This window comes from Eriocheir sinensis, chromosome 29, assembly GCF_024679095.1.
Source record: "Eriocheir sinensis breed Jianghai 21 chromosome 29, ASM2467909v1, whole genome shotgun sequence".
Classification (NCBI taxonomy): Eukaryota; Metazoa; Arthropoda; class Malacostraca; order Decapoda; family Varunidae; genus Eriocheir; species Eriocheir sinensis.
This window is the reverse complement of record NC_066537.1, coordinates 8,962,994-8,988,231: the sequence shown is the minus strand read 5'-3', so window position 1 is coordinate 8,988,231 and position 25,238 is coordinate 8,962,994. Positions and strand designations below refer to the sequence as shown.

The 25,238-nt window shown below is 41.0% G+C and overlaps 1 protein-coding gene and 1 long non-coding RNA gene across 7 annotated transcripts in view; one reads left to right on the top strand and one right to left on the bottom strand.

The window, feature by feature from the left end:
• LOC127004992 (serine/threonine-protein kinase 3-like) overlaps positions 1–25,238 on the top strand; it is a 62,777-nt gene that overhangs the window by 23,584 nt on the left and 13,955 nt on the right. For 5 of the 6 annotated variants that reach the window (XR_007758191.1, XR_007758190.1, XM_050873414.1 and 2 more), the window contains exons 3-13: positions 3,031–3,111; positions 6,040–6,220; positions 6,981–7,208; positions 7,668–7,773; positions 10,206–10,353; positions 10,899–11,073; positions 18,371–18,541; positions 20,589–20,817; positions 21,332–21,411; positions 22,048–22,182; positions 23,066–23,362. Coding sequence is in view for 4 of the 6 variants with exons in the window: in XM_050873414.1 (XP_050729371.1) it covers positions 3,031–3,111; positions 6,040–6,220; positions 6,981–7,208; positions 7,668–7,773; positions 10,206–10,353; positions 10,899–11,073; positions 18,371–18,541; positions 20,589–20,817; positions 21,332–21,411; positions 22,048–22,182; positions 23,066–23,362 (1,831 nt within the window). In the remaining 2 variants the exon portion in view is untranslated. The remainder of the gene's footprint in view (positions 1–3,030; positions 3,112–6,039; positions 6,221–6,980; positions 7,209–7,667; positions 7,774–10,205; positions 10,354–10,898; positions 11,074–18,370; positions 18,542–20,588; positions 20,818–21,331; positions 21,412–22,047; positions 22,183–23,065; positions 23,363–25,238) is intronic. The other variant, XM_050873415.1, reaches the window with a different exon arrangement.
• Positions 16,109–18,380, bottom strand: LOC127004994 (uncharacterized). The gene is made up of 2 exons (XR_007758192.1): positions 16,548–18,380; positions 16,109–16,466 (listed from the first exon to the last, which is right to left on the bottom strand). It is a non-coding gene; the product is annotated as an uncharacterized LOC127004994 (long non-coding RNA).

Here is a 25,238-nt window from a genome sequence, read left to right as displayed (position 1 = left end):
GGAAAAACAGATGTGGGAATTGAATACCAGACGACATAAAAGTTCCCCAAAAAGTTAGTGAAGAGTATTCCGCCGTTTCCAGAGTACGAGGTGAATATAAAAGAAAGAATAGGGATGAAAAATAGGGATAAAAACTAGCTTAGAAATAGAAATAGGAGAGATAAAAGGAGCCATGAGAGAGACAAGGTAGAAGGAAGGGGAGGAAGGAGACAGAGGGAGGAGATAAAAGGAAGGGAAGAGAAAAAGAGAAGGAAAAAGTAACAGTAGGAATAAAGAATAAGGAATAGAAATAGGAAGGGGATAGTAGGAAGAAATTGGAATGAAGCAGAAATCGAAATGGGAAATAGAATGACGAGCAAGAAAAGTAGGAAAGTAAGTAAAGTAAGAAAAGTATAAATAATGAGAAAATGGGGAAAAATTGGGGGGAAATTGGGAAGAATGATGAAAGGGGAGATGTCAGAGGGTAAAGTAGTAGAAAAAGGGAATTGAATAGGAGAAGTAACAAGAAAGATAAGGAATAAATAAAAACAAATAAAGAAATAAAGAAGAAAATAAACAAGAAAAGAATAAATATGAGAAAAAAAACAAAGAGAGAGAGAGAGAGAGAGAGAGAGAGAGAGAGAGAGAGAGAGAGAGATTAATACGTGAGTGTAAATAATGAGAAAAAAAATCCCACGGGTGTGTGTGTGTGTGTGTGTGTGTGTGTGTGTGTGTGTGTGTACGTCGGTTACCTTTCACAGAACACCTTATCACCTTTTGGAATAGACCCCTCCTCACCCCCCCCCCCCCTTCTCCTTTCCATCTTCACTCCCTTCCTTTTTCTTTCTCTCCCTTCCTTTTTCTTTCTCTCTTATCTATATTAAATACTATCTTTCTTTCCTTGTTCCCTTTCTTCCTTTCTTCTTTTTCTTCTTCCTTTTCTTCATTATCTTATTTTTCTCCTCTTTCCTCCGTCATTCATTTCTCTCTCTTTCTTTTTTCTTTTCCATTTCTTCTTTTCATTCCCTCCTCCCTTCATTCCATCTCCCTTTCCTCTTCTCTTCCTCCTCTTCTCTCCTCTCCTCCATCATTCATTTCTCTCTTTTCTCTTTTCCATTTCTCCTCATTCCCTCCTCTCTTCATTTGTCCTCCCTTTCCTCTTCTCTTCCTCCTCTCCTCTCCTCTCTTTCTCCTCTCTTTCTTATTTTCCTTCTTTCACTTCAATTTCATCTCCTTTTCCTTCTTTTCTATTTTCCTTATCTCCTCTTTTCTCATATCTCTTCCTTCTTATCCTCTTTTCCCTCTTCCATTCCTCCCTTTTTCCTCCTCCTTTCTCTTACCTCCACTCTCCATGTTCTCTCCCTTCTTCCTCTCTCTCCTTCACCCATTCCTTTCTTCCCTTCTCCCTTTCCCTCCCTTTATTCTCCTTTCCCCTCTTCTCTCTTTCTCTTATCTCCTTTTCCCTCTTCTACTTCGCTCCTTTCCTTTCTCCATTCTCTCCCTACCCTCCAATCCTTCTCTCCCACTTCTACCTCCCTCCCTCCCTCTCTCCTTTCTGTCTCTCTCTCTCTCTCTCCTCTTGTCTTCCTCTTCCTCCTTTTCTTCCCTTCTTCCCTTCCTCCTTCTCTTCTCTCCTGTCTTCACCCTTCTTTTTCCTTTACCCCTCTCACTCCCTTCTCTTCTCCCTCCCTCCCTCCCTCCCTTCCCATCACTCACTGGCCGCTAAACAGACAGGCTTGCCGGGTTGAAGATACACAAACATACAAACAGACAGTAGACAGGAAGGTGACGTTATTTACTGAAATGATGGCCTTTCCCGGGCATGGAAGGGGGGGAAAGGAAGGGGGGGAAGGATGTGAAATGAAGAAGAATAGGAACGTAGGAAGTGGAAGGAAAGGAGGAAAGGAAGGAAGAGAGAGAGAGAGGGGGGGAGAGAGAATGGAGAAGGAGAGAGGGGAGAGGTGGAAAATTAACTGAGAAAGAGTAGTGTTTAGCTGTGTTGAGATGGTGTGTTGCATTATCATACTTACCTATTAACCTACTTTTCTCAAACCTTTCTTTTCTTCCTCCTATTCACCTATCTTCCTACTTTCCTATCCTTGCTCTTCTTACCTTACTCTATCCCTTCCTTCCTTTTTATCCACCTATTTATTTACTTTTTAACAATGCTTTTCTTCTATGATATTATGTGGTACTGATAGTTGTGTGATGTGTTGTATTGCAGGGAGCTTTGAGGAAAAAAATAAAAGGAAAAAGAAGCAGAAAAAAAGAATATTGTAGATGAATGTTGTGTGTTGCATGGTAGTACAAAGATGACTAATGCTGACTGGTGTGTATTGCGTTATGTTCCTTGTGTTGCGGAGAGGTCTAGAGCAGTGTTTCTTAAAGTGTGGTCCGCGGACCCCCAGGGGTCCGTGGAATGTTCCAAGGGGTCCGCAGGATAATTTTTAATATCGATTTCAGTCAAATTTTCGGCCAAAACGTCATAAATTCCTATTTTTGTAGCACCAAATCCTGATGGCTTTTTACAGTGGCTAAGTCACATTGGGATGGAAGTAATAAATAATTCAGTTGTAATTTCAGTATATTATGACCTGCAAACACTTTCAAACTCAAGAGGAAAATTATAATAATAAAGGGTCCGCTACATGAGTAATTTTAATAAAAGGGGTCCGCTGCACAAAAAAGTTTAAGAAACACTGGTCTAGAGGAAAGTAAGAAAAGAAAGAAAGCAGGAATCAGAATAAGCCAGAAATACATAGACAGAGTTGTGTTTCATAATGTTTGTACTCTGGAACAATCTTCCTTCATCTGTATTTCCTCCTGCCTACGACTTGAACTCCTTCAAGAGGAGGGTATCAGGACATCTCTCCTCCCGAAATTAACCCCTCTTTCGGCCACCTCTTTGAATTCTTTTTAGGAGCAGCGAGTAGCGTTTTTTATTTTTTATTATTGTTTCCTTTTTTTGTGCCCTTGAGCTGTCTCCTTAGTTGTAAAACAAAAAATAATAATGACTGCTAGTATTAATAATTGTGTTTCCTTGTGTTTCAGGGAGCTGGTTAAGCTTAGCGAGGAGTCGTTGATGCGACAGCCTGAGGAGGTGTTTGATATCATCTGTAAACTGGGAGAAGGGTAAGTATGCACCTGTACACACCTGCCTCACACCTGCCTCACACCTGCACACCACCCACCTCGGCACCACGCAGGCCACCCACTCGCTGCACCTTGACATTTGTGCTCCGCCGTGTAACACTTTTTTTTCTCTGTTATAGTTTTTAGGGAAAGGTCAGTCATGTATGCAGGATAAAAAGAATATTGAGACAGAGGACTTTTGCTGCCATATTACAAGTTACGAGTTTTGCAGAGTGATCGGTTTAATGTCAGATACGTAGTTCTGTCTATCTATCTCTATCTCCAACGCTTTGCTCCCTACATATGAGAATTACAGGACTATGGGAAGGTACCACTGTTGCCAGATTATTGCACTCAGAGAAAAGAGGGAGGAGATGAAAGGAAGAGGAGATAGAGGAAGGGAAGGAAGGAGAAGGAGACAGAGGGGGAAGAGGGGAGGAAAGAGAAAAGATGGAAGAGCTAAAAGGAAGAGAAGGAAAAAAGAGAAGGAAGAAGGAGGAGGAGATAGAAAAAGGGAAGAAAGAAGGGAGATAGAGGAAGGGAAGGAAGGAGAAGGAGACAGAGGGGGAAGAGGGGAAGAAAGAGAAAAGAGGGAGGAACTAAAAGGAAGAGAAGGGAAAAAGAGAAGGAAGAAGAAGGAGGAGGAGATAAAAGAAGAAGGGAAGAAAGAAGGGAGATAGAGGAAGGGAAGGAAGGAGAAGGAGACAGAGGGGGAAGAGGGGAAGAAAGAGAAAAGAGGGAGGAACTAAAAGGAAGAGAAGGAAGAAGAAGGAGGAGGAGATAAAAGAAGAAGGGATGAAAGAAGGGAGACAGAGGAAGGGAAGGAAGGAGAAATAGGGGGAGAGGGGAAGAAAGAGAAAAGATGGAAGAGCTAAAAGGAAGAGAAGGGAAAAAGAGAAGGAAGAAGGAGGAGGAGATAGAAAAAGGGAAGAAAGAAGGGAGATAGAGGAAGGGAAGGAAGGAGAAGGAGACAGAGGGGGAAGAGGGGAAGAAAGAGAAAAGAGGGAGGAACTAAAAGGAAGAGAAGGGAAAAAGAGAAGGAAGAAGGAGGAGGAGGTAGAAAAAGGGAAGAAAGAAAGGAGATAGAGGAAGAGAAGGAAGGAGAAGGAGACAGAGGGGGAAGAGGGGAAGAAAGAGAAAAGAGGGAGGAACTAAAAGGAAGAGAAGGAAGAAGAAGAAGGAGGAGGATATAGAAGAAGGGAAGAAAGAAGGAGATAGAGGAAGGAAGGAGAAGGAGACAGAGGGGAAGAGGGAAGAAAGAGAAAAGAGGGAGGAACTAAAGGAAGAGAAGGAAAAGAGAATGAAGAAGGAGGAGGAGTTAGAAAAAGGGAAGAAAGAAGGGAGATAGAGGAAGAGAAGGAAGGAGAAGGAGACAGAGGGGGAAGAGGGGAAGAAAGAGAAAAGAGGGAGGAACTAAAAGGAAGAGAAGGAAGAAGAAGGAGGAGGAGATAAAAGAAGGGATGAAAGAAGGGAGATAGAGGAAGGGAAGGAAGGAGAAATAGGGGAGAGGGGAAGAAAGAGAAAAGAGGGAGGAACTAAAAGGAAGAGAAGGGAAAAAGAGAAGGAAGAAGAAGGAGGAGATAAAAGAAGAAGGGGTGAAAGAAGGGAGATAGAGGAAGGGAAGGAAGGAGAAATAGGGGGAGAGGGGAAGAAAGAGAAAAGAGGGAGGAACTAAAAGGAAGAGAAGGGAAAAAGAGAAGGAAGAAGAAAGAGGAGATAGAAAAAGGAAAGAAAGAAGGGAGATAGAGGAAGCGAAGGAAGGAGAAGGAGACAGAGGGGGAAGAGGGGAAGAAAGAGAAAAGAGGGAGGAACTAAAAGGAAGAGAAGGAAGAAGAAGGAGGAGGAGATAAAAGAAGAAGGGAAGAAAGAAGGGAGATAGAGGAAGGGAAGGAAGGAGAAATAGGGGGAGAGGGGAAGAAAGAGAAAAGAGGAAGAAGGTAAAAGGAAGAGAAGGAACTTACTATTGCCAAGAAAAATCAGGAATTCACTATGTTGATGATAAATATAAATGCATCTTGTCATTGGGGCCCAGGAGACAGTTTTGGGGTCGGACGTCGGTAAATATAAGAGGCTGAATGCAACAATCTGGCAACGCTGGAAGGTACTTAAAGGCATAATACAGAGTGAGTAATCTATGTTAATTCAAAGTAATAATCCAAGACTGGCCTGAAAATACAAAGAGAAAGTTCATAACACCACAGTAACATAGAGGCATAATACAGAGTGAGTAATCTATGTTAATTCAAAGTAATAATCCAAGACTGGCCTGAAAATACAAAGAGAAATTACATAGAACCACAAACTTTGCTCGTTATTGAACACTCCCACCTGCACTCCTTCATACCTAGGGCTCTTGTAACACTCTATATTAGCTTACCATGCATATGTATATATACCCCCACACCAACCAACAGTCCTCCCCTCCCCCCCACACACATGCACACATATACCCCCACACAAATCAATCCTCCCCCACACACACAGATACCCTCATAGGCTCATACACACTCACCCCCACACCAACCAACAGTCCCCTCCTCCTTCTGCCCACAAACACACATATACCCCCACACAAACCCACCCCAGGGAACAGCGATTAGCGGTCTTTTTTTTTTAACATATTTTTTGTTGTTGCCCTTGAGCTGTTTCTTTAGCTGTAAAAAAAAAAAAAGCTACCCCATACAGTTTACCCTCACACCAACCAACAGGTCCCATACACACATTCTACCTAACGAACCAAGACTTCCCCTACACATTTCACTTCACAAACCAATAACTTTTACACATACACCCCTACATAAGCCAACCATTACCCTTCAGGCTCTCTCCGGCATATGACCACAGATGTTGCGCCGACTAAACAAAACTTTCCAACTTTTTCCCAACACACTTCCCCCACACACCCGTCACCTCGTCCCCCCTCCGCAGGTCCTATGGCAGCGTATACAAGGCGCTACACAAGGAGTCGGGGCAGGTGCTGGCCATCAAGCAGGTCCCCATCGACACGGACCTGCAGGAGATCATCAAGGAAATCTCCATCATGCAGCAGTGCGACTCACACCATGTGGTCAAGTACTATGGGTCATACTTCAAGGACTCGGACCTATGGGTGAGTGAGGGAGATCCTGGGGTGTACTGCCTTTACTCTTACCGAAGGGCCGTTTTCACAGTCATTTTGTTTGTTTTGATCGTTACCAATGGCGGCGATCGATGCTATAGTTTCCCGCGTGAAACTGGCCGATGGAGTAGTGGCGGCTGCAGAGGAAGTGAGAGGTGTTGAGAGTGTGTTTTAAGATGCGGGGCTAGGCTAACCCCGCAGCCGCCACTACCCCATCGGTCAGTTTTAAGTAGAAATTTTATAGCGGCGATCACAGCCATTGGTAACGATCAACACAAACAAAATGACTGTGAAAGCGTCCCTTATTATATATCTTCGTTCTTTCATATTTACCTGTTTACCTACTTTTTTCAAACCTTTCTTTTCTTCCTCCTATTCACCTATCTTCCTGTTTTCATATCCTTGCTCTTCTTACCTTCCTCTATCCCTTCTTTCCTTTCTATCCACCTGTTTACTTACTTTTTAACAATGCTTTTCTTCTATAATATTATCTACCTGTCCACATTCTTTCATAACCTTGCTTTTCTGCTTAACTTAATACATGCCTTCTTTCCTTCTTATCTATTTACCGACTGTCCTATCTTTGTATTCCTTGTTACCTTCTTCCTAACATAATAAAACTCTTCCCATTCTCATCAAACCCTGCACCTTCATCATTATCCTCACTGTACCATCAATATCCACATCCTCATCCTCATCATTAGTCTCATCTTTATCCTTGCTGCCTTCATCATCATTATCCTCCCCACAGATTGTCATGGAGTACTGCGGCGCTGGGTCCGTGTCCGACATCATGAGGCTGCGCAAGAAGACCCTGACGGAGGAGGAGATCGCCACGGTGGTGTACGACACACTGCGCGGCCTCGAGTACCTCCACTTGCGACGGAAGATCCACCGAGACATCAAGGCCGGCAACATCCTCCTCAACACGCAGGGACACGCCAAGCTAGCGGACTTTGGCGTGGCGGGGCAACTCTCGGTATGTGGCTCTTACGGGGTTGCATGAGGCATTGATTTTAGGGTTGTTGCTATAGGATTTTTTTATTATTATTATTTTATTAGGTAGTGAAACTTTATTTATTTATTGTGATTGTTTGCCTTTTACTTTATACCCTATTTAATAATGATAATAGTAATGACAGCTCTCGGTATGTGGCTCGGGCAGCTTTTTGATAATGGAGAATGAAAAAAAAAAGAAAATCATAAAAATAATGATAATAAGAACTGAGAATGATAAGCTGTATTGGGTAGTAGCAGAAGGTGTAAAAAAACAACAACAAAAATAAGAACAATAAAAATAAGAAGTAACAATGATGAGGAAAATAAGAATAGGAAAAAAAAATGAGAATAAGAATAATAAGAAGTATCCAAACCACAATTGCCATACTAATCATCACACTCGTTTTCCCCTCCTCCCTCCCTCTCCTTCACCCCCCAGGACACCATGGCCAAGAGGAACACCGTCATCGGCACGCCCTTCTGGATGGCCCCGGAGGTCATCCAGGAGATTGGCTACGACTGTGTGGCCGACATCTGGAGCTTAGGTCAGTGGGGGTAACAGGCTGATCTTCCTCCTTCCCTTCTCTTTCACTCAATTTTTATTTGTTTATTTTTTGTTGTCACTCGAGGAAGCAGTTATGTTGCTCTTCTCTCCTCATTCCTTCTCTCTCTTGCTCTTTTTTATTTATTTTTTCTTCAGAGGAAACGGTTAAGGGTAAACAAAAAACAAACAATGGGAGAAACAAAGTGTTCACCATACAGCCTATCACCCATTATATATTATGTCATTATTGCACCCTGTTGACTGTAACCATTAACTCTCCTCTTTAATACATACAACATTGCAGCTTATTTACACCCCATGACTAGCAATCTTCTCTCAAATACTTACAATATCCCACTATTTACACCCCATGACTAGCAATCTTCTCTCAAATACTTACAATATCCCACTATTTACACCCCTTGACTAGCAATCTTCTCTCAAATACTTACAATATTCCACTGTTTACACCCCATGACTAGCAATCTTCTCTCAGATACTTACAATATCCCACTATTTACACCCCTTGACTAGCAATCTTCTCTCAGATACTTACAATATCCCACTATTTACACCCCTTGACTAGCAATCTTCTCTCAAATACTTACAATATCCCACTGTTTACACCCCATGACTAGCAATCTTCTCTCAAATACTTACAATATCCCACTGTTTACACCCCATGACTAGCAATCTTCTCTCAAATACTTACAATATCCCACTATTTACACCCCTTGACTAGCAATCTTCTCTCAAATACTTACAATATCCCACTGTTTACACCCCTTGACTAGCAATCTTCTCTCAAATACTTACAATATCCCACTGTTTACACCCCTTGACTAGCAATCTTCTCTCAAATACTTACAATATCCCACTATTTACACCCCTTGACTAGCAATCTTCTCTCAAATACTTACAATATCCCACTATTTACACCCCTTGACTAGCAATCTTCTCTCAAATACTTACAATATCCCACTGTTTACACCCCATGACTAGCAATCTTCTCTCAAATACTTACAATATCCCACTGTTTACACCCCTTGACTAGCAATCTTCTCTCAAATACTTACAATATCCCACTATTTACACCCCTTGACTAGCAATCTTCTCTCAAATACTTACAATATCCCACTGTTTACACCCCATGACTAGCAATCTTCTCTCAAATACTTACAATATCCCACTGTTTACACCCCTTGACTAGCAATCTTCTCTCAAATACTTACAATATCCCACTGTTTACACCCCATGACTAGCAATCTTCTCTCAAATACTTACAATATCCCACTGTTTACACCCCTTGACTAGCAATCTGCTCTCCTATACTTACAATATCCCTCTTTTTACTCACATTGACTAGCAATCTTCTCTCAAATACTTACAATATCCCACTATTTACACCCCTTGACTAGCAATCTTCTCTCAAATACTTACAATATCCCACTATTTACACCCCATGACTAGCAATCTTCTCTCAAATACTTACAATATCCCACTGTTTACACCCCTTGACTAGCAATCTTCTCTCAAATACTTACAATATCCCACTATTTACACCCCTTGACTAGCAATCTTCTCTCAAATACTTACAATATCCCACTATTTACACCCCTTGACTAGCAATCTTCTCTCAAATACTTACAATATCCCACTGTTTACACCCCATGACTAGCAATCTTCTCTCAAATACTTACAATATCCCACTGTTTACACCCCTTGACTAGCAATCTTCTCTCAAATACTTACAATATCCCACTATTTACACCCCTTGACTAGCAATCTTCTCTCAAATACTTACAATATCCCACTGTTTACACCCCATGACTAGCAATCTTCTCTCAAATACTTACAATATCCCACTGTTTACACCCCTTGACTAGCAATCTTCTCTCAAATACTTACAATATCCCACTGTTTACACCCCTTGACTAGCAATCTTCTCTCAAATACTTACAATATCCCACTGTTTACACCCCTTGACTAGCAACCTTCTCTCAAATACTTACAATATCCCACTATTTACACCCCTTGATCAGCATACATACAGAATCACACCCTACTTACACCCCTTAACCAGCACTTACCACATACATACACTATAACATCCTACAGATACATACCCCATTACCCTAAACCTAACCTAACCTAACACCCCTTTGTCCCCCACACTGATCATGGCCCTGAGACAACCCCTTTATCCACCCTTCAGATAGTAAACACATACACTATTACACCCTACAGATACCCCATTACCCTAAACCTAACCTAACCTAACACCCCCTTGTCCCCCACTCTGCCAGGCATCATGACCCTAAGACAACCCCTTTATCCACCCTTCAGATAGTAAACACATACACTATTACACCCTACAGATACCCCATTACCCTAAACCTAACCTAACCTAACACTCCTCTCACCCTTTGCCAGGCATCACGGCGCTGGAGATGGCGGAGGGCAAGCCGCCATACGGGGACATCCACCCCATGCGCGCCATCTTCATGATCCCCACCAAGCCGCCGCCGTCCTTCAGGGAGCCCGACCAGTGGCAGCCGGAGTTTATCGACTTTGTGTCCAGGTGAGGGGGCGGTGCTGCATGGTAGTTTATTTGTTTATTTATTTATTAGTTGTATTTTTATTTTTATCACAGTGTATTTTAGTATTTTCTTTCTTTTTTATCGTTTATTGCCTGGATTTATTTTTTTATTGTTAGATTTATTTTTTATTGAATTTTTCTTGTATTTTATTATTTTCATTCTTTTTTATTATTTATAGCCTGAATTTTTATTTATTATTAGATTTGTTTTTTATTGAGTTGTTTTTATTGTATTTACTTTTTATTATTATTATTTGTAGCTTGTCAATTAATTTATCTTTTTATTATTTATTGTATTTTTTCTTTTCTTATACCGTACATCAAATTTAGCAGCTCTAAGGGAAAACAAAAGTAAATGAAGGGAAATAATGTAAGCAAATTGTATTCATGTCTTTGTTTTTGTTCTTATCCATAACTTTTGACAGTGATATTCAACATTGATCTCTCCATTCTCCTTTACGGACTCCCCTAATTTACTTTCCACCATTACAAACCTACACACCTGCAACTCTAACCCATCCCTTCAGGTGTCTAGTGAAGAACCCCGAGGAGAGGGCGACGGCGACGGAGCTGCTGCAACACCCGTTCATCCGCGGGGCGCAGCCGTCCAGCATCCTCCGGACCATGCTGGAGGAGGCCATGGAGATCCGGGAGAGCCAGAACTCCAACCGACAGAACCAGATCAAACACATTACCGAGTCTGTGAGTGTTGGGGGAGGAGAGTGTGTGTGTTAGGGTGTGTGTGTGTGTGTGTGTGTTCATGTTCATTGGGGTAGAGTTTGAAGGCTTAAGGTGATGGAGATATGTAAGACGCAGAAATGTGAGTGTGGGGGAAGAGAGGGAGTGTGTTAGTGTGTTAGGGTGTGTGTGTTTCAGTAGGAAGGGGACGGTGTATGTGTTGTTTGTGGAAGAGTTTGAAGAGTAAAGGTGATGGAGATATGTAAGATGCAGAAATGTGAGTGTGGGGGAAGAGAGGGAGTGTGTTAGGGTGTGTGTGTGTGTGTGTGTGTTTCAGTAGGAAGGGGACGGTGTATGTGTTGTTTGTGGAAGAGTTTGAAGAGTAAAGGTGATGGAGATATGTAAGACGCAGAAATCGAAGACAAAACCAGATCAAATATATTACGGAGTCTGTGAGAGTTAGGGAGGAGGGTGTGCCAGGGTGTGTGTGAGTGTGTGTGTGTGTGTTCGTATGGGAAGGGTATATGGGACAAGGAGGCGATGGAGAGTTAAAAATCAAACTGGCAAAAACAGATCAAGGACTTAACTAAATCTCTGAGTGTTTAGGGAAGAGAGGGAAGGTGTGTGTGTGTGCTTGGGGAGGAGAGTTTGGGGGAGGGGGGGGGGCTTTTTTATTTATTTACAACAAAGGAGACAGCTCAAGGGCAACAAAAAGAGTGAACAAAAAAGCCCGCTACTCGCTGCTCCCAAATGTGTGTGTGTGTGTGTGTGTTGCTTCGGTTAAGGTGTGAAAGGGCAAGGAGGTGATGAAGATACGTGATCGGCAGAACTAGAACAGACATATTACCGAGTCTTGGAGTGCTTGGGGAAAAGAAGAGGGGTGTGTGTGTGTGTGTGTGTGTGTGTGTGTGTGTGTGTGTGTGTGTGTGTTGCTTTGGGAAGGGTGTGAATGATCAGGGAAGTCATGAAGAAATAGAACAAATCAAATATATTATGTACTGAGTTTATGAGTGTTTAAGATGCAGAAGAAGGGGTGTGGGGGGGTATTGGAGAGGAAGATGGTGTGTGTGTGTGTGTGTGTGTGTGTGTGTGTGTGTGTGTGTGTGTTGCTTTAGGAAGGGTGTGAATAAGGAGGTGATGGAAGTACGTATGAGAAGGGGTGTGGGGGGGTGTCAGAGAGGAGGATGGTGAGCAGACAGACCTAGACCAAGCACATTATTGAGTATTTAAGGAGAAACGATGGTGCATTAGGGTGTGTGAGAGTTGTTTAGGGAAGGATGAAGGTGATGGATATAGGTAAGAGGTGGAAATTCAACGGAACTAAACCAAATCAAGGACATTATTGAGTTTGTGAGCGTTTTAGGGCGAGGAGGAGAGTGCAGGAGGGCGTGAGAGCTATATTTAGAATGGTGTGAGGATGCAAAGGGATAAGGAGATGAAGGAGAGATAAGTAAATTAGATAAATGATATGAAGTAATTGAAGTGAAGAAAAGTGACATTATAGAAGAGGATAGAACAAGAAGAGATGCTAAAAGAAGGAGAAAGGGACATGAATTAAATAAGAAAGTAGAATGAAGAAAACAGTGAAATAGAAGATAGAGAGAGGAGGAGGAGGAGGAGGTAGCAAGGTATTGGAGAGAAGCAAGATGGCATAATAGAAGGAAAGAAACTAAAAGAAAGAGAAAGGACTTGGATAAAATAAGAAAATAGGGAGAGAGAAAGAAGAAAACAGTGAAATAAAAGATAGAAAGAGGAGGAGGAGGTAGGAAGGTATTAGAGAGAAGGAAGATAACATAAATAGAAGGAAAGAAACCAAAAGAAAAAGAAAGGACTTGGATAAAATAAAAAGACAGGGAGAGAGAAACAAGAAAAAACAGTTACACAAAAGATACAAAGAAGAGGAGAATGAGGTAGTAAGATATTGAAGAGAAGAAAGATAACATAATAGAAGAAAAGAAACTAAAAGAAAAAGAAAGGAGATGGATAAAATAAAAAAGACAGGGAGAGAGAAACAAGAAAAAAATTACACAGACGCTACAAAAGAGGAGGAGGAGGAGGAGGAGGAGGAGGAGGAGGTTATCAAGAAGGGACAGGATGTAGAGAGTGACATCACAACACACTCTATACGTATAACAAAGGCAAGAGAGAGAGAGAGAGAGAGAGAGAGAGAGAGAAAGATAAATTAGAGAGATGAGGTAGAGTTAAGATATTGAAGGTTGAAGAAAGGTGTCATCATCATCATCATCATTGTAGGTAAAAGTCAGGTAGATGGATATGATGACAGGGAGAGGTGTTTTAACATCAAAATTACATCATTGTACAAAAGAGGAGGGTTGAATTAAGGCTCAGATTGATGTTAGGTAGAGGTTATGATGTTAGAGGTTGATGTTAGGTGTTTTTTATCATCATCATCATCATCATCATCATCATTGTAGGTATGTGGGTGTGGGTTGAATTAAGGCTCAGATTGATGTCAGGTAGAGGTTATGATGTTAGAGGTTGATGTTAGGTGTTTTTTATCATCATCATCATCATCATCATTGTAGGTATGTGGGTGTGGGTTAAATTAAGGCTCAGATTGATGTCAGGTAGAGGTTATGATGTTAGAGGTTGATGTTAGGTGTTTTTTATCATCATCATCATCATCATTGTAGGTATGTGGGTGTGGGTTAAATTAAGGCTCAGATTGATGTCAGGTAGAGGTTATGATGTTAGAGGAAGATGTTAGGTGTTTTTTATCATCATCATCATCATTGTAGGTATGTGGGTGTGGGTTAAATTAAGGCTCAGATTGATGTTAGGTAGAGGTTATGATGTTAGAGGTTGATGTTAGGTGTTTTTTATCATCATCATCATCATCATCATTGTAGGTATGTGGGTGTGGGTTGAATTAAGGCTCAGATTGATGTTAGGTAGAGGTTATGATGTTAGAGGTTGATGTTAGGTGTTTTTTATCATCATCATCATCATCATCATTGTAGGTATGTGGGTGTGGGTTGAATTAAGGCTCAGATTGATGTTAGGTAGAGGTTATGATGTTAGAGGTTGATGTTAGGTGTTTTTTATCATCATCATCATCATCATTGTAGGTATGTGGGTGTGGGTTGAATTAAGGCTCAGATTGATGTTAGGTGGAGGTTATGATGTTAGAGGTTGATGTTAGGTGATGTGGTCATTATGTTTGTTTATTACCTTCATTATCATTATCATCATCATTGTTTATAAGGTGTTGTGTCGCAGAGCATATTTTTCCTCGTTTTTCATAGTCCACATCATTATTATATTCCTCATTTTACTTTTTTTTATATATATACTCATTTGTATTTTATTTTTTATTCTATTTATTTTATTCATCAAGGCGTCATCTTCCTTTTTTATATGTATTTACTCATGTTTTATTCTACTTTTCATTTCATCATAATAATCCTCTCCTTACTTTTTGTTTACATACATATACTCATTTGATTCATACTTTGATTCATACATTTTTGTTTTATATTTTATTTTATTTATTTTATTCATCAAGGCATTATCTTCCTTTTCTTATATATATGTACTCACTTTTTCTTTTACTTTTCATTTTTTCATAATAATCCTCACCTTACTTTTTTATATATACTCAACTTTTCATTTCATAATAATCCTCACCTTACTTTTTTATATATACTCAACTTGTCATTTCATCATAATAAAACTCACCATACTTTTTTATATATACTCAACTTTTCATTTTTTCATAATAATCCTCACCTTACTTTTTTATATATACTCAACTTTTCATTTCATAATAATCCTCACCTCACTTTTTTATATATACTCAACTTTTCATTTCATAATAATCCTCACCTCACTTTTTTATATATACTCAACTTTTCATTTCATAGCAATCCTCACCTTACTTTTTTATATATACTCAACTTTTCATTTCATAATAATCCTCATCTTACTTTTATATATATATACTCATTTGAATCTGCTTTCCATCTCATTATCTTTTCACTACTTCCAATCATTCCCTTTTATTCTCCTTTTCAAACTGTGTAAATATTATGAACCCATTTTCCACCCGGCATATGACCACAGATGTTGCGCCGACTAAACGAAACTTTCCAAACTTTTCCACTTTCCGCACCATCAACCACCATCTCTCTCTCCCACCATGAGCATTAATCTGTACATACTGTTATTGACTTATTCAGGGCAGCATCCATAACCCAGTCTGTTCGGTGGTGGTGGTGGTGGTGGAGAGGGCTGTCTGTCTAGGTGGGTTGAGTCTTGGGTCTCCTTAGTCATGTGTGTTTGCCAATGGGTATGTTCTGCTCCAATCTGTTTAATTTATTTTTTTCATGATTGTTATTTTAGTTTCCCTTCTTTTTTCAACCTTCTCTCTCTCTCTTTTTCACCCACTCCTTTCTTCCTCTCCTTTTCTCTCCTGCCCTTCTCCTTTCCTCCTCCTTCCTCCTCCCCATCGCCTTCTCACTCTTCTTTCTCTCTCCCTTCCTTCCCTTTCTTCCTCTCTCCTTTCTTCCATCCCTTTTCTCTCCCGCCCTTCTCCTTTCCTCCTTCCTTCCTCACATCCTTCTCGCTCTTCTTTCTCTCTCCCACTCTCTCTTACTCCTCCCTTCCCTTCCTCCTCCTCCTCTCTTCCTCTCCTGACTGAGAAAGAGAAAAAAAGCCTACTAATCACTGCCCCTATAAAAAAAGTATATACATAAGTGACCGTTCTCATAAAATAAATAAAAAATACTCGTACTTTTCACAAGCGGTTCTTTTTCAATACTGGAACGCTGCGTACCCATTGGCCGACATACCCTAGGCAGACTCCTGGTGGGCTGCGAGGTGAACTAACATGAGAGAGAGGATGCCTGCGGGGGTGTGGGATATTGGAGTGTGTAGTGGTGGTGGTGGTGGTGGTGGTGCATGTATATGTATGTCTGTGTATGGGTATGTGTGTTTGTGTGTGTGTGTGTGTGTGTGTAGTTTTAATGTATGTGTGCAGTTAGTGTGAATTAAGTTATAAGATCTGTGGATGTCTAATTTTAAGATCATGAATTTGGAGTGTATCTGTGTGTGTGTGTGTGTGTGTGTGTGTGTGTTTAGTATTAATATGTATGAACAACTGGTGTGAATTAAGATCAGAGATATGAGTGAGTATTTCAATTTTAAGACTATAAGCTTTATGAATATCTGGGCGAGTGTGTGTGTGAGTGTGTATATGAATAAGCATCTTTTTTTTCTTCTTTTTCTGTGTGTGTTGTTTAAAAGAGATGTGAAGAGAATCAGACATGAGTTAAATGTGAATGGAAGCACAACCCAGACCTGTGACCCCCTCCCCTTATCTTCCCTCACCCTATCACCCCTCACCATCACCTCCCTCCCTCACACATACCCCTGAACACACACAAACACACACACACCTCCGCACAAGGCAATGGAGTGTGTTCACCCACCCATCACCTCCCTCCCTCACACATACCCCTGAACACACACAAACACACCTCCGCACAAGGCAATGGAGTGTGACAGATGGTGTGTTCAGGGTATGTTCGTTGATTCTCATATGCCATACACCCCCTTTGCTTTCCCCACCCATCACCCATCACCTCCCTTCCTCACACATACCCCTGAACACACACAAACACACATACTTCCGCACAAGGCAATGGAGTGTGACAGATGGTGTGTTCAGGGTATGTTATGTTGATTCTCATATGCCATACGCCCCCTTCACTTTCTCCACCCATCACCTCCCTTCCCAATGCATACCCTTGAACACACACACACACACACACACACACACACAAGGCAATAGAGGGTGTGATGGTTAGTGTGTTCAGGGTATACTTGTTGATTTTCCCATATGCCATTCTAGTTAGTTCTAATATCAAGGGAAAAATCAACTCTGGAAAAATAGAAATGAAGTGTATATTAACCCGGTAGCAGCAGGGATCATGTTTTTAATGGTCCCTCCAGGCGAGAAAAATGAGAAAAAATCACCCCTCGCACAAACCATTTCATAATATATATCAATGTATTTGTGATCAGATTATGCATCATCTATTTTGGGGGGTTTATATCATGGCACAAAATTGGCCCGTCTCTGCTACACGGTAAAGCCACAAACTGGGCTCGTTGCTGCTACTGGGATAAGCTATCAAACACACTCTTAATCACCCCCACCAACACATACCTCCCTTCATTACCCCATCACCACCTCCCTTCTTTACATACCCCTTCACAATCCTTCTTTTCATAGCCCATCACCACCTTCCTATACATTGCCCATCACACCTCCCATATCCCACCACCCCCACCACCACATACCTCCCTTCATTACCCCATCTCCACCTTCCTTCTTTACATACCCCTTCACACCCTTCTTTTCATATCCCTTCACCACCTCCCTATACATTCCCCATCACACCTCCCTTCACTATCCCATCAGTATCCCTTCAATTCACACCCCATCACACCTCTCTATACACACTCCATCAACATCTTCCTTACACCCCAAACAAGCCTCTACACCAGGGAACGGAGCATCAACGTCAATGGTCTGTTTACATGTGTCGCTCTCCGCCGCTGCAGCTTACTATGGCAGCTTGTGAGCCTGGCCTAGTGGAGCGCCGGGTGGAGGAGGGTGCTGGAGGGTCCTCGGTCCACCCTGGCTGTGTGTTTCTTATTTTTCTGTACACTTAAGTCTTATTCTTCTTTTTGGCTTGAGAGATGGTTGGTGTGCTGTGCTATGCTGTATTTTTTTTTTTTTATTAAGTTTGGATCCCCTGCCCCATCCTGCCCTTCCTTACCCTTATCCTATCCCACCTCATTCTTCTTTTTTCTTCTCTTTACACTTTTCTTTCCCTTCATCTTCCTTGCTTTCCTTCTTTCCCTTTTTCTTACTGTCCTATTTTTTCTTCTTCCTTATTTTTTAATCCTCCTTTTCCATCTTTCTATGTCTCTTCTGCTTCCTTTTCCTCCTTTTTATTTTTCTCTACTGCTCCTTCTTCTTTCTTTTTTCACCCAATTGTTGTCCTTTTCCTTTAATTTTCTCCTCCCCTGCCACTTCATTTTCTTATTTTTCTCATTTGTTGACTTTTCCTTCTCTTCCTTTTTCTCCTCCTCCCTCTCCTCTTCCTCCTAATGCCAACCCCTTTTCCCTCTTCCCTCGTTTTTTTTTCTCCCTTTTTCTCCTCCCTCTCCTCTTCCTCCTAATGCCATCCCCTTTTCCTTCTTCCCTCGGCTTCTTCCATCATTTCGTTCTTTTCCTTCTCTTTCTCCTGCTCCTCCTCACTGCCTCCTACCCCCTGTCCCCCCCCCACAGCATCAAGTGCCACCCCTACAACTACCAGGAATGAGCCCTCAGGCCGAGCAGGAGAACCGAAACAACCAACACAACCAAATCCACCACCAACCCCCCTCATCACAACCCCTCCACCACAACCTCCACCACAACCACAACCACCACCACAACCTTGTAAACAGTGAGGCTCAGGTTAGTGTTGCATGGTAGAGATTTGGTTGAGTTTGGTTGATTGTTTTGATTTTTGTTTTGATTTATTTATTTATTTATTTATTTTTTTCCCTTGCACCTTTGATTTGTGTTTTGTGTTTGTTAGTTTGTATGTGTGCTTGTTCTTGTCCTTGTTTGTGTGTGTGTGTGTGTGTGTGTGTGTGTTACGCTATAGGTGCTTAAATTAGACACGATTACTGTAGTGTGTGAGTGTGTGTGTGTGTGTGTGTGTGTGTGTGTGTATATATGTGTGTGTGTGTGTGTGTACGTATATGTGTGTGTGTGTGCGCGCATATATCACTCACCCTGTTTGTGTATGTCAAGTATTTGTACACACCACTGTTTGTATTTCTGTACGCATGTATGTGTGTGTGTATGTTTGTTAGCCTTAAGTTGCCTTGTGTTCGAGTGTGTGTGTGTGTGTGTGTGTGTGTGTGTGTGTGTGTGTGTGTTTGTGCTTTCGTGTGTTTCCTCGCTTCGTTTTGTCTTTCCGCTTGCCTCTGCATGTCCGGCGCTCTACAACACTCACCTTCTCGTAATACTCGTAACACAAAGCCACTCACCTGTCCCTGCACTCACCTGTAACTAATTAGGTCCTGTATGCCTTGAGTGACAGTGCATGTTGGGTATATACTGCTTGTGTGTGTGTGTGTGTGTGTGTGCGTGTGTGTGTTTAGAGTTGTGGTGATATCTAACGGTCTGTTGTATGTATTAATAGTAACAATAACAATAATTCTCTTTCATTCATTCACCCAAGTTTCAGGTTCACTCAATCTCATCTTTTACATTGTTTCTCCATTTATTCATTTAGTCCTAAGTTCCAGTATTTAGTCTTTTACTTATCACTTAACTACACTTTCACATTTTGCATACGAGGGAAACTAAGCTGGCCGATAAAAAAATTCAAAGGAAGAATTAAATCTGTACCTGGGCCTGCCTAGAGAGATGGAGGTAGGAAAGGAAAGGTATGATCAGATATCCCTTTGAACTGACCGGAGAAGCTTAGATATATTGAGGGTTAAAGGCAGAGTAACAACAGGGGTAAGGAAAGGTGTAATGCCTGTATTTAAATAAGGATGGAAAAATAGAGATGCAGGAAGGAAAAAAGAGGCTAAGTATTGTAAGTAGTTATAAGCATCGCCAGAAACCGTTACTGCTCGGAATGTTCCAGTGTCTCACGCAAAGAGGCCGGCGATACTTATAATTACTTACAATACTTAACTTATTTTTTCCTTCCTGCATCTGTATTTTTCCGTCCTTATTAAAATACTGGCATTACAGAGGTATCTTAAAGCAATGCAAAATAAGAACGAGCAGGTGTTTGATGAAGAGAGGAAGATGTGAAAGTTGCGGAGTATTCGTGAAGTGATGATGGTTTGGAAGGAACAGGATATGAAAGGAAAAGAATAGAGCCTAGAGATGCAAGGGTATGTGTTAAAATACCGAAGGTTTAGCCATGGTGGGAAGAGAGTAAGTGCTGAGAGTGGAAGAGATGAGAGGTGAAGGGGAGTAAGCAGTAAGAAGGATGAGAGATAACAAAGAGAGAAAAAGGTGAAAGAGATGGGAAGTGAAGATGACAAGGTGAGGAGAGAAGAGAATGGGAGGTAACAAACAGAGATATGAGGTGAAGGGGAGTAAGCAGTAAGAAGGATGAGAGATAACAAACAGAGAAGGAAGTGAGAGAAAACGATGAAAGAGATGGGAAGTGAAGATGACAAAGCAAGGAGACAAGAGGAGTGCAAGGTAACAAACAGAGATATGAGGTGAAGGGGAGCAAGCAGTAAGAAGGATGAGAGATAACAAACAGAGAAGGAAGTGAGAGAAAACGATGAAAGAGATGGGAAGTGAAGATGACAAAGCAAGGAGACAAGTGGAGTGGGAGGTAACAGAGATATGAGGTGAAAGATAGTAAAGTAAGAGGAATGAGAATTAACAAAGATGAGAAGTGACGAGAGGAACAGAAAATGAAGGGTAAACAAAAACAAAACGAACACCCACCAAACAGCACACTAAGACCCACCACCAACAGGATGAGGACGACATGGACAGCAGCACGATGGTGAGGTACAGTGGCGGGGACAGTGGCACGCTGCGGCCCCTCCCTAGCGACGGCACCCTCAAGGCCCCTATGGACGACGGTGGCACCTTGAGGCCCTCCACAGGCACGGCCACCAGCACGGGCACCCTCAGCACGGACCTTGGCACCATGGTCATCAACTCGGATAATGAGGAGGAGGATGAGGACTCGACGATGAAGAGTGAGTAGAAGGGGTGAAGGGGTAAAAGACGAAGGGAGATGAAGGGGGGTTGTTTGGCAGGATTGAAGGGGTGTAGAACAAAGGGAGATGAAGAGTAAATAGAAGTGAAGGGATGAATGGGATGATACGAGTTTTAGAAGAGTGTGTTTGGTAGGGGTGAAAGGGGATGAAGAATAGGTATCAGGTGTATAGGGGTGAATAGAGAGTGTTGGTAGGGTATTAGGGTGAAGGGTTGAAAGGGGCACTGGCTGAGTGTTTTTATTATTATTATTATTATTATTATTATTATTTTTTTTTTTTAGCACAGGAGTCAGTTCAAGGGCATAAAAAAAAGGAAACAAATGTGAAAAAAAAAAAGCCCACTGCTCACTGCTCCTAAGGTTTGCAGGATTTAAGGGGTGGAGGTGAATGGGGATGAAGGGAGACTATTGGTAGGATATAAGGGTGAAGTTGGTGGGGGGGGTAGGGTGATAGGCCAGTCCATAACCCGCTCTCTGTTCCCTTCCCCGCTCAGGACACGACACAGCGCCCGGCGAGAGGGTTGACCGGCCGCTCTTCCTTGACTATTTTGACAAGAAGGAGCAGGAGAAAAAGGTCAGTCAAGATTATTATTATTATCATTATTTTTTTTTACAGTATAGGAAACAGCTCAAAGGCAAAAAAAAGGAAAACAGTAATGATAAAAAAAAGCCTGTAAGTCACTGCATCTATGTATAAGAGCAGAGTGGCATTGATGAGTCTCGGGCTGGTGGTAGTCTTTGGTTGTCTCTTATTCATGTACTCGTATTAGATTTTCATGTGTGTTTTTTGATTAGATTATTTTTATTTCTTCAACTTATTAACGTACTCTATTTTTTTTTATTTGCTTCCAGTTTGTTTTTTTATCTTTTGGAAATTCTTCTAACTAATCGGGTTTTGTTTTTGTTTCTGGTAAAGTGACCTTCCTGTTTTATTTGTTTTATTTATCTTTTATTTATCATTTTACTTTATTATTGCTATTTTATTTTACTATTTTTAGGTTTTTCTCACTTCTTTATCATATTATTTATTATTATTTTATTTATTTATCATTTTCATAATTTTACGATTTTTTACTTTTTATAATATTACGATTTTATGCGAGGTCATTTTATTTGGCGCCACATGACCAGTGCAGTTGCAGCGCCGTGATTTTAGTTTAATCAATCAGTCAATCAATCTTGCGGTCCTTCTAATCCGTTGACCCTTCAGGCGCGGAGCAAAGGCGTGAAGGACAGCAGCAGCGCGTCCTCCCCCCAGCAGCAGACCGTGTCCCCGCCGCAGCAGTACGTGGGCACCGGCCGGCCCATCGTGTCCCAGCAGCACCCCGCCCTGCAGACCCCACAGGTGAGCTGGGCGGCAGGGATGTTGATTTTTATTTATTTATTTGTGTTTTTTTAGGCTAGGTTAAGCTTAGTGTATCTCCAAACACATGATAGCCAGCACCTTATAGTATACATTCAACAAAGAATGACCTCACTTTGTTATGTAGAAAGTCTCATTAGTAAGAAAGCATATATGAATTTTCTGAGTCAAGACCTATTGTAACTGTTTTGGCTTTTGTTAGGTTAGGTTAGGGTATCTTCAAACACATGACTGCCTGCAACTTATTGTATAAATCAACAAAGAATGACCTCACTTTGTTGTATAGAAAGTCTCATTAGTAAGGAAGCATATATGAATTTTCTGAGTCAAGACCTATAGTAACTGTTTGGGGTTTTGTTAGGTTAGGTTAGGTTAAGTTTAGAGTATCTTCAAACACATGATAGCCAGCGCCTTATGGTATAAATCAACAAAGAATGACCTCACTTTGTCGTATAGAAAGTCTCATTAATAGGGAAGCATATATGAATTTTCTGAGTCAAGACCTGTTTAGGGTTTTGTTAGGTTAGGTTACATTTAGGCTATCTTCAAAGACATGACTGCCAGTAATGCTCTCCTCTTTCTGCCCTTTCCTTAGCTGTGACAATCAAGTAGCTCTATCTATTCCTATTCCATTGCCTACTTTGTGCTGTGTTGTGTGTCTTGACTCCCTCTCCTCAACCTTCCTCTGCTGTGATGTCTATTCATATTCCTTGACCTACTCTATATGCTGTGTTGTGTTTTGACTCTCCTCCACCCTCCCCAAGCTGTGGCAGTCTAGTGGCTGTCTCTCTTCATATTTTACCTTCTTTATGCTGTGGATTATATTTGACTTCTCTCTTCTCAATCCTCCCTGCTGTAAATCCAGGTGGCTGTGGACGACAAACACCCATCACAGCCACAGCCACACCAGACCCAGCAAACGGCACAACCCAGCACCATACAGCCACAGCAAGTACACATAGCACAGCAGCAACACCAGCAGCAGCAGCAACAGCAACAACTACAGCAGCTCCAGGCCCAGCAAAACACGCAGCAGCAGCAGGAGCAGCAGCCACAGCAACAGCAGTACCCGACAGGAGAGGGCACCATGCTGTACAAACCCACGCCCGTCATCCTGCCACAGCCCAAGCCAATGTCAGCGGAGGAGCGCAGGAAGTTTGAGGTATGGCCGACCTTTCCTTCACCCTTGTTCCTTCCCTTCCTGCCTTTCATTCATCCTTTCTTAACCCGGTAGCAGCGACGGGCCAAATTTGTGCCATGATATAAACCCCCAAAAATAGATGATGCATAAACTGATCACAAATGCTTCGATATATATTATGAAATGGTTTGTGTGAGATGATTTTTTCTCATTTTTCTCGCTTAAAGGGACCATTAAGAAACATGATCCTCACTGCTACTGGGTTAAATAATTGTGAAGTCTTCTAAAATCATCTACTAAAGAGTTCAAATAAAGTATATTAGGATATGTCACTATAAAGACTTTTGGAGTTTCTCATACAATTGTTAATCTTTTTTTTATATTAAGTTCAGATTTAGTATGTTAGGATATCTGTCTCACCATAGTGTATTTCTGAAGGCATTTTCTTTGTCTCTATTGAACTAGTGTGTTAAGCCTTTTAAACTTACCAGTAACCTAATGAAGTGTGTGTTTATAGTTCTTACATTACTAATCAGTATATAAGGTTACCCATCTCACTCTAATGCATTTCTGAAGGCATTTTCTTTCTCTTTCAACAAACTACACTGCCTCTTGAATCAGTACATAGGGATATCCATCTCACTCTAATGCATTTCTGAAGGCATTTTCTTTCTCTTTCAACAAACTACACTGACTCTTGAATCAGTACTTAAGGATATCCATCTCACTCTAATGCATTTCTGAAGGCATTTTATTTTTCTTTCAACAAACTACACTGCCTCTTGAATCAGTACATAGGGATACCCATCTCACTCTAATGTATTTCTGAAGGCATTTTATTTTCCTTTCAACAAACTACAGTGACTCTTGAATCAGTACATCAGGATATCCATCTCACTCTAATGCATTTCTGAAGGCATTTTATTTCTCTTTCAACAAACTACAGTGACTCTTGAATCAGTACTTAAGGATATCCATCTCACTCTAATGTATTTCTGAAGGCATTTTATTTTCCTTTCAACAAACTACAGTGACTCTTGAATCAGTACTTAAGGTTACCCATCTCACTCTAATGTATTTCTGAAGGCATTTTATTTCTCTTTCAACAAACTACAGTGACTCTTGAATCAGTACATAGGGATATCCATCTCACTCTAATGTATTTCTGAAGGCATTTTATTTCTCTTTCAACAAACTACAGTGACTCTTGAATCAGTACATAGGGATATCCATCTCACTCTAATGTATTTCTGAAGGCATTTTATTTTTCTTTCAACAAACTACAGTGACTCTTGAATCAGTACATAGGGATATCCATCTCACTCTAATGTATTTCTGAAGGCATTTTATTTTTCTTTCAACAAACTACAGTGACTCTTGAATCAGTACATAGGGATATCCATCTCACTCTAATGTATTTCTGAAGGCATTTTATTTTTCTTTCAACAAACTACACTGCCTCTTGAATCAGTACATAGGGATATCCATCTCACTCTAATGTATTTCTGAAGGCATTTTATTTCTCTTTCAACAAACTACAGTGACTCTTGAATCAGTACATCAGGATACCCATCTCACTCTAATGTATTTCTGAAGGCATTTTATTTTCCTTTCAACAAACTACAGTGACTCTTGAATCAGTACTTAAGGATATCCATCTCACTCTAATGTATTTCTGAAGGCATTTTATTTCTCTTTCAACAAACTACAGTGACTCTTGAATCAGTACATAGGGATATCCATCTCACTCTAATGTATTTCTGAAGGCATTTTATTTTTCTTTCAACAAACTACAGTGACTCTTGAATCAGTACATAGGGATATCCATCTCACTCTAATGTATTTCTGAAGGCATTTTATTTTTCTTTCAACAAACTACACTGCCTCTTGAATCAGT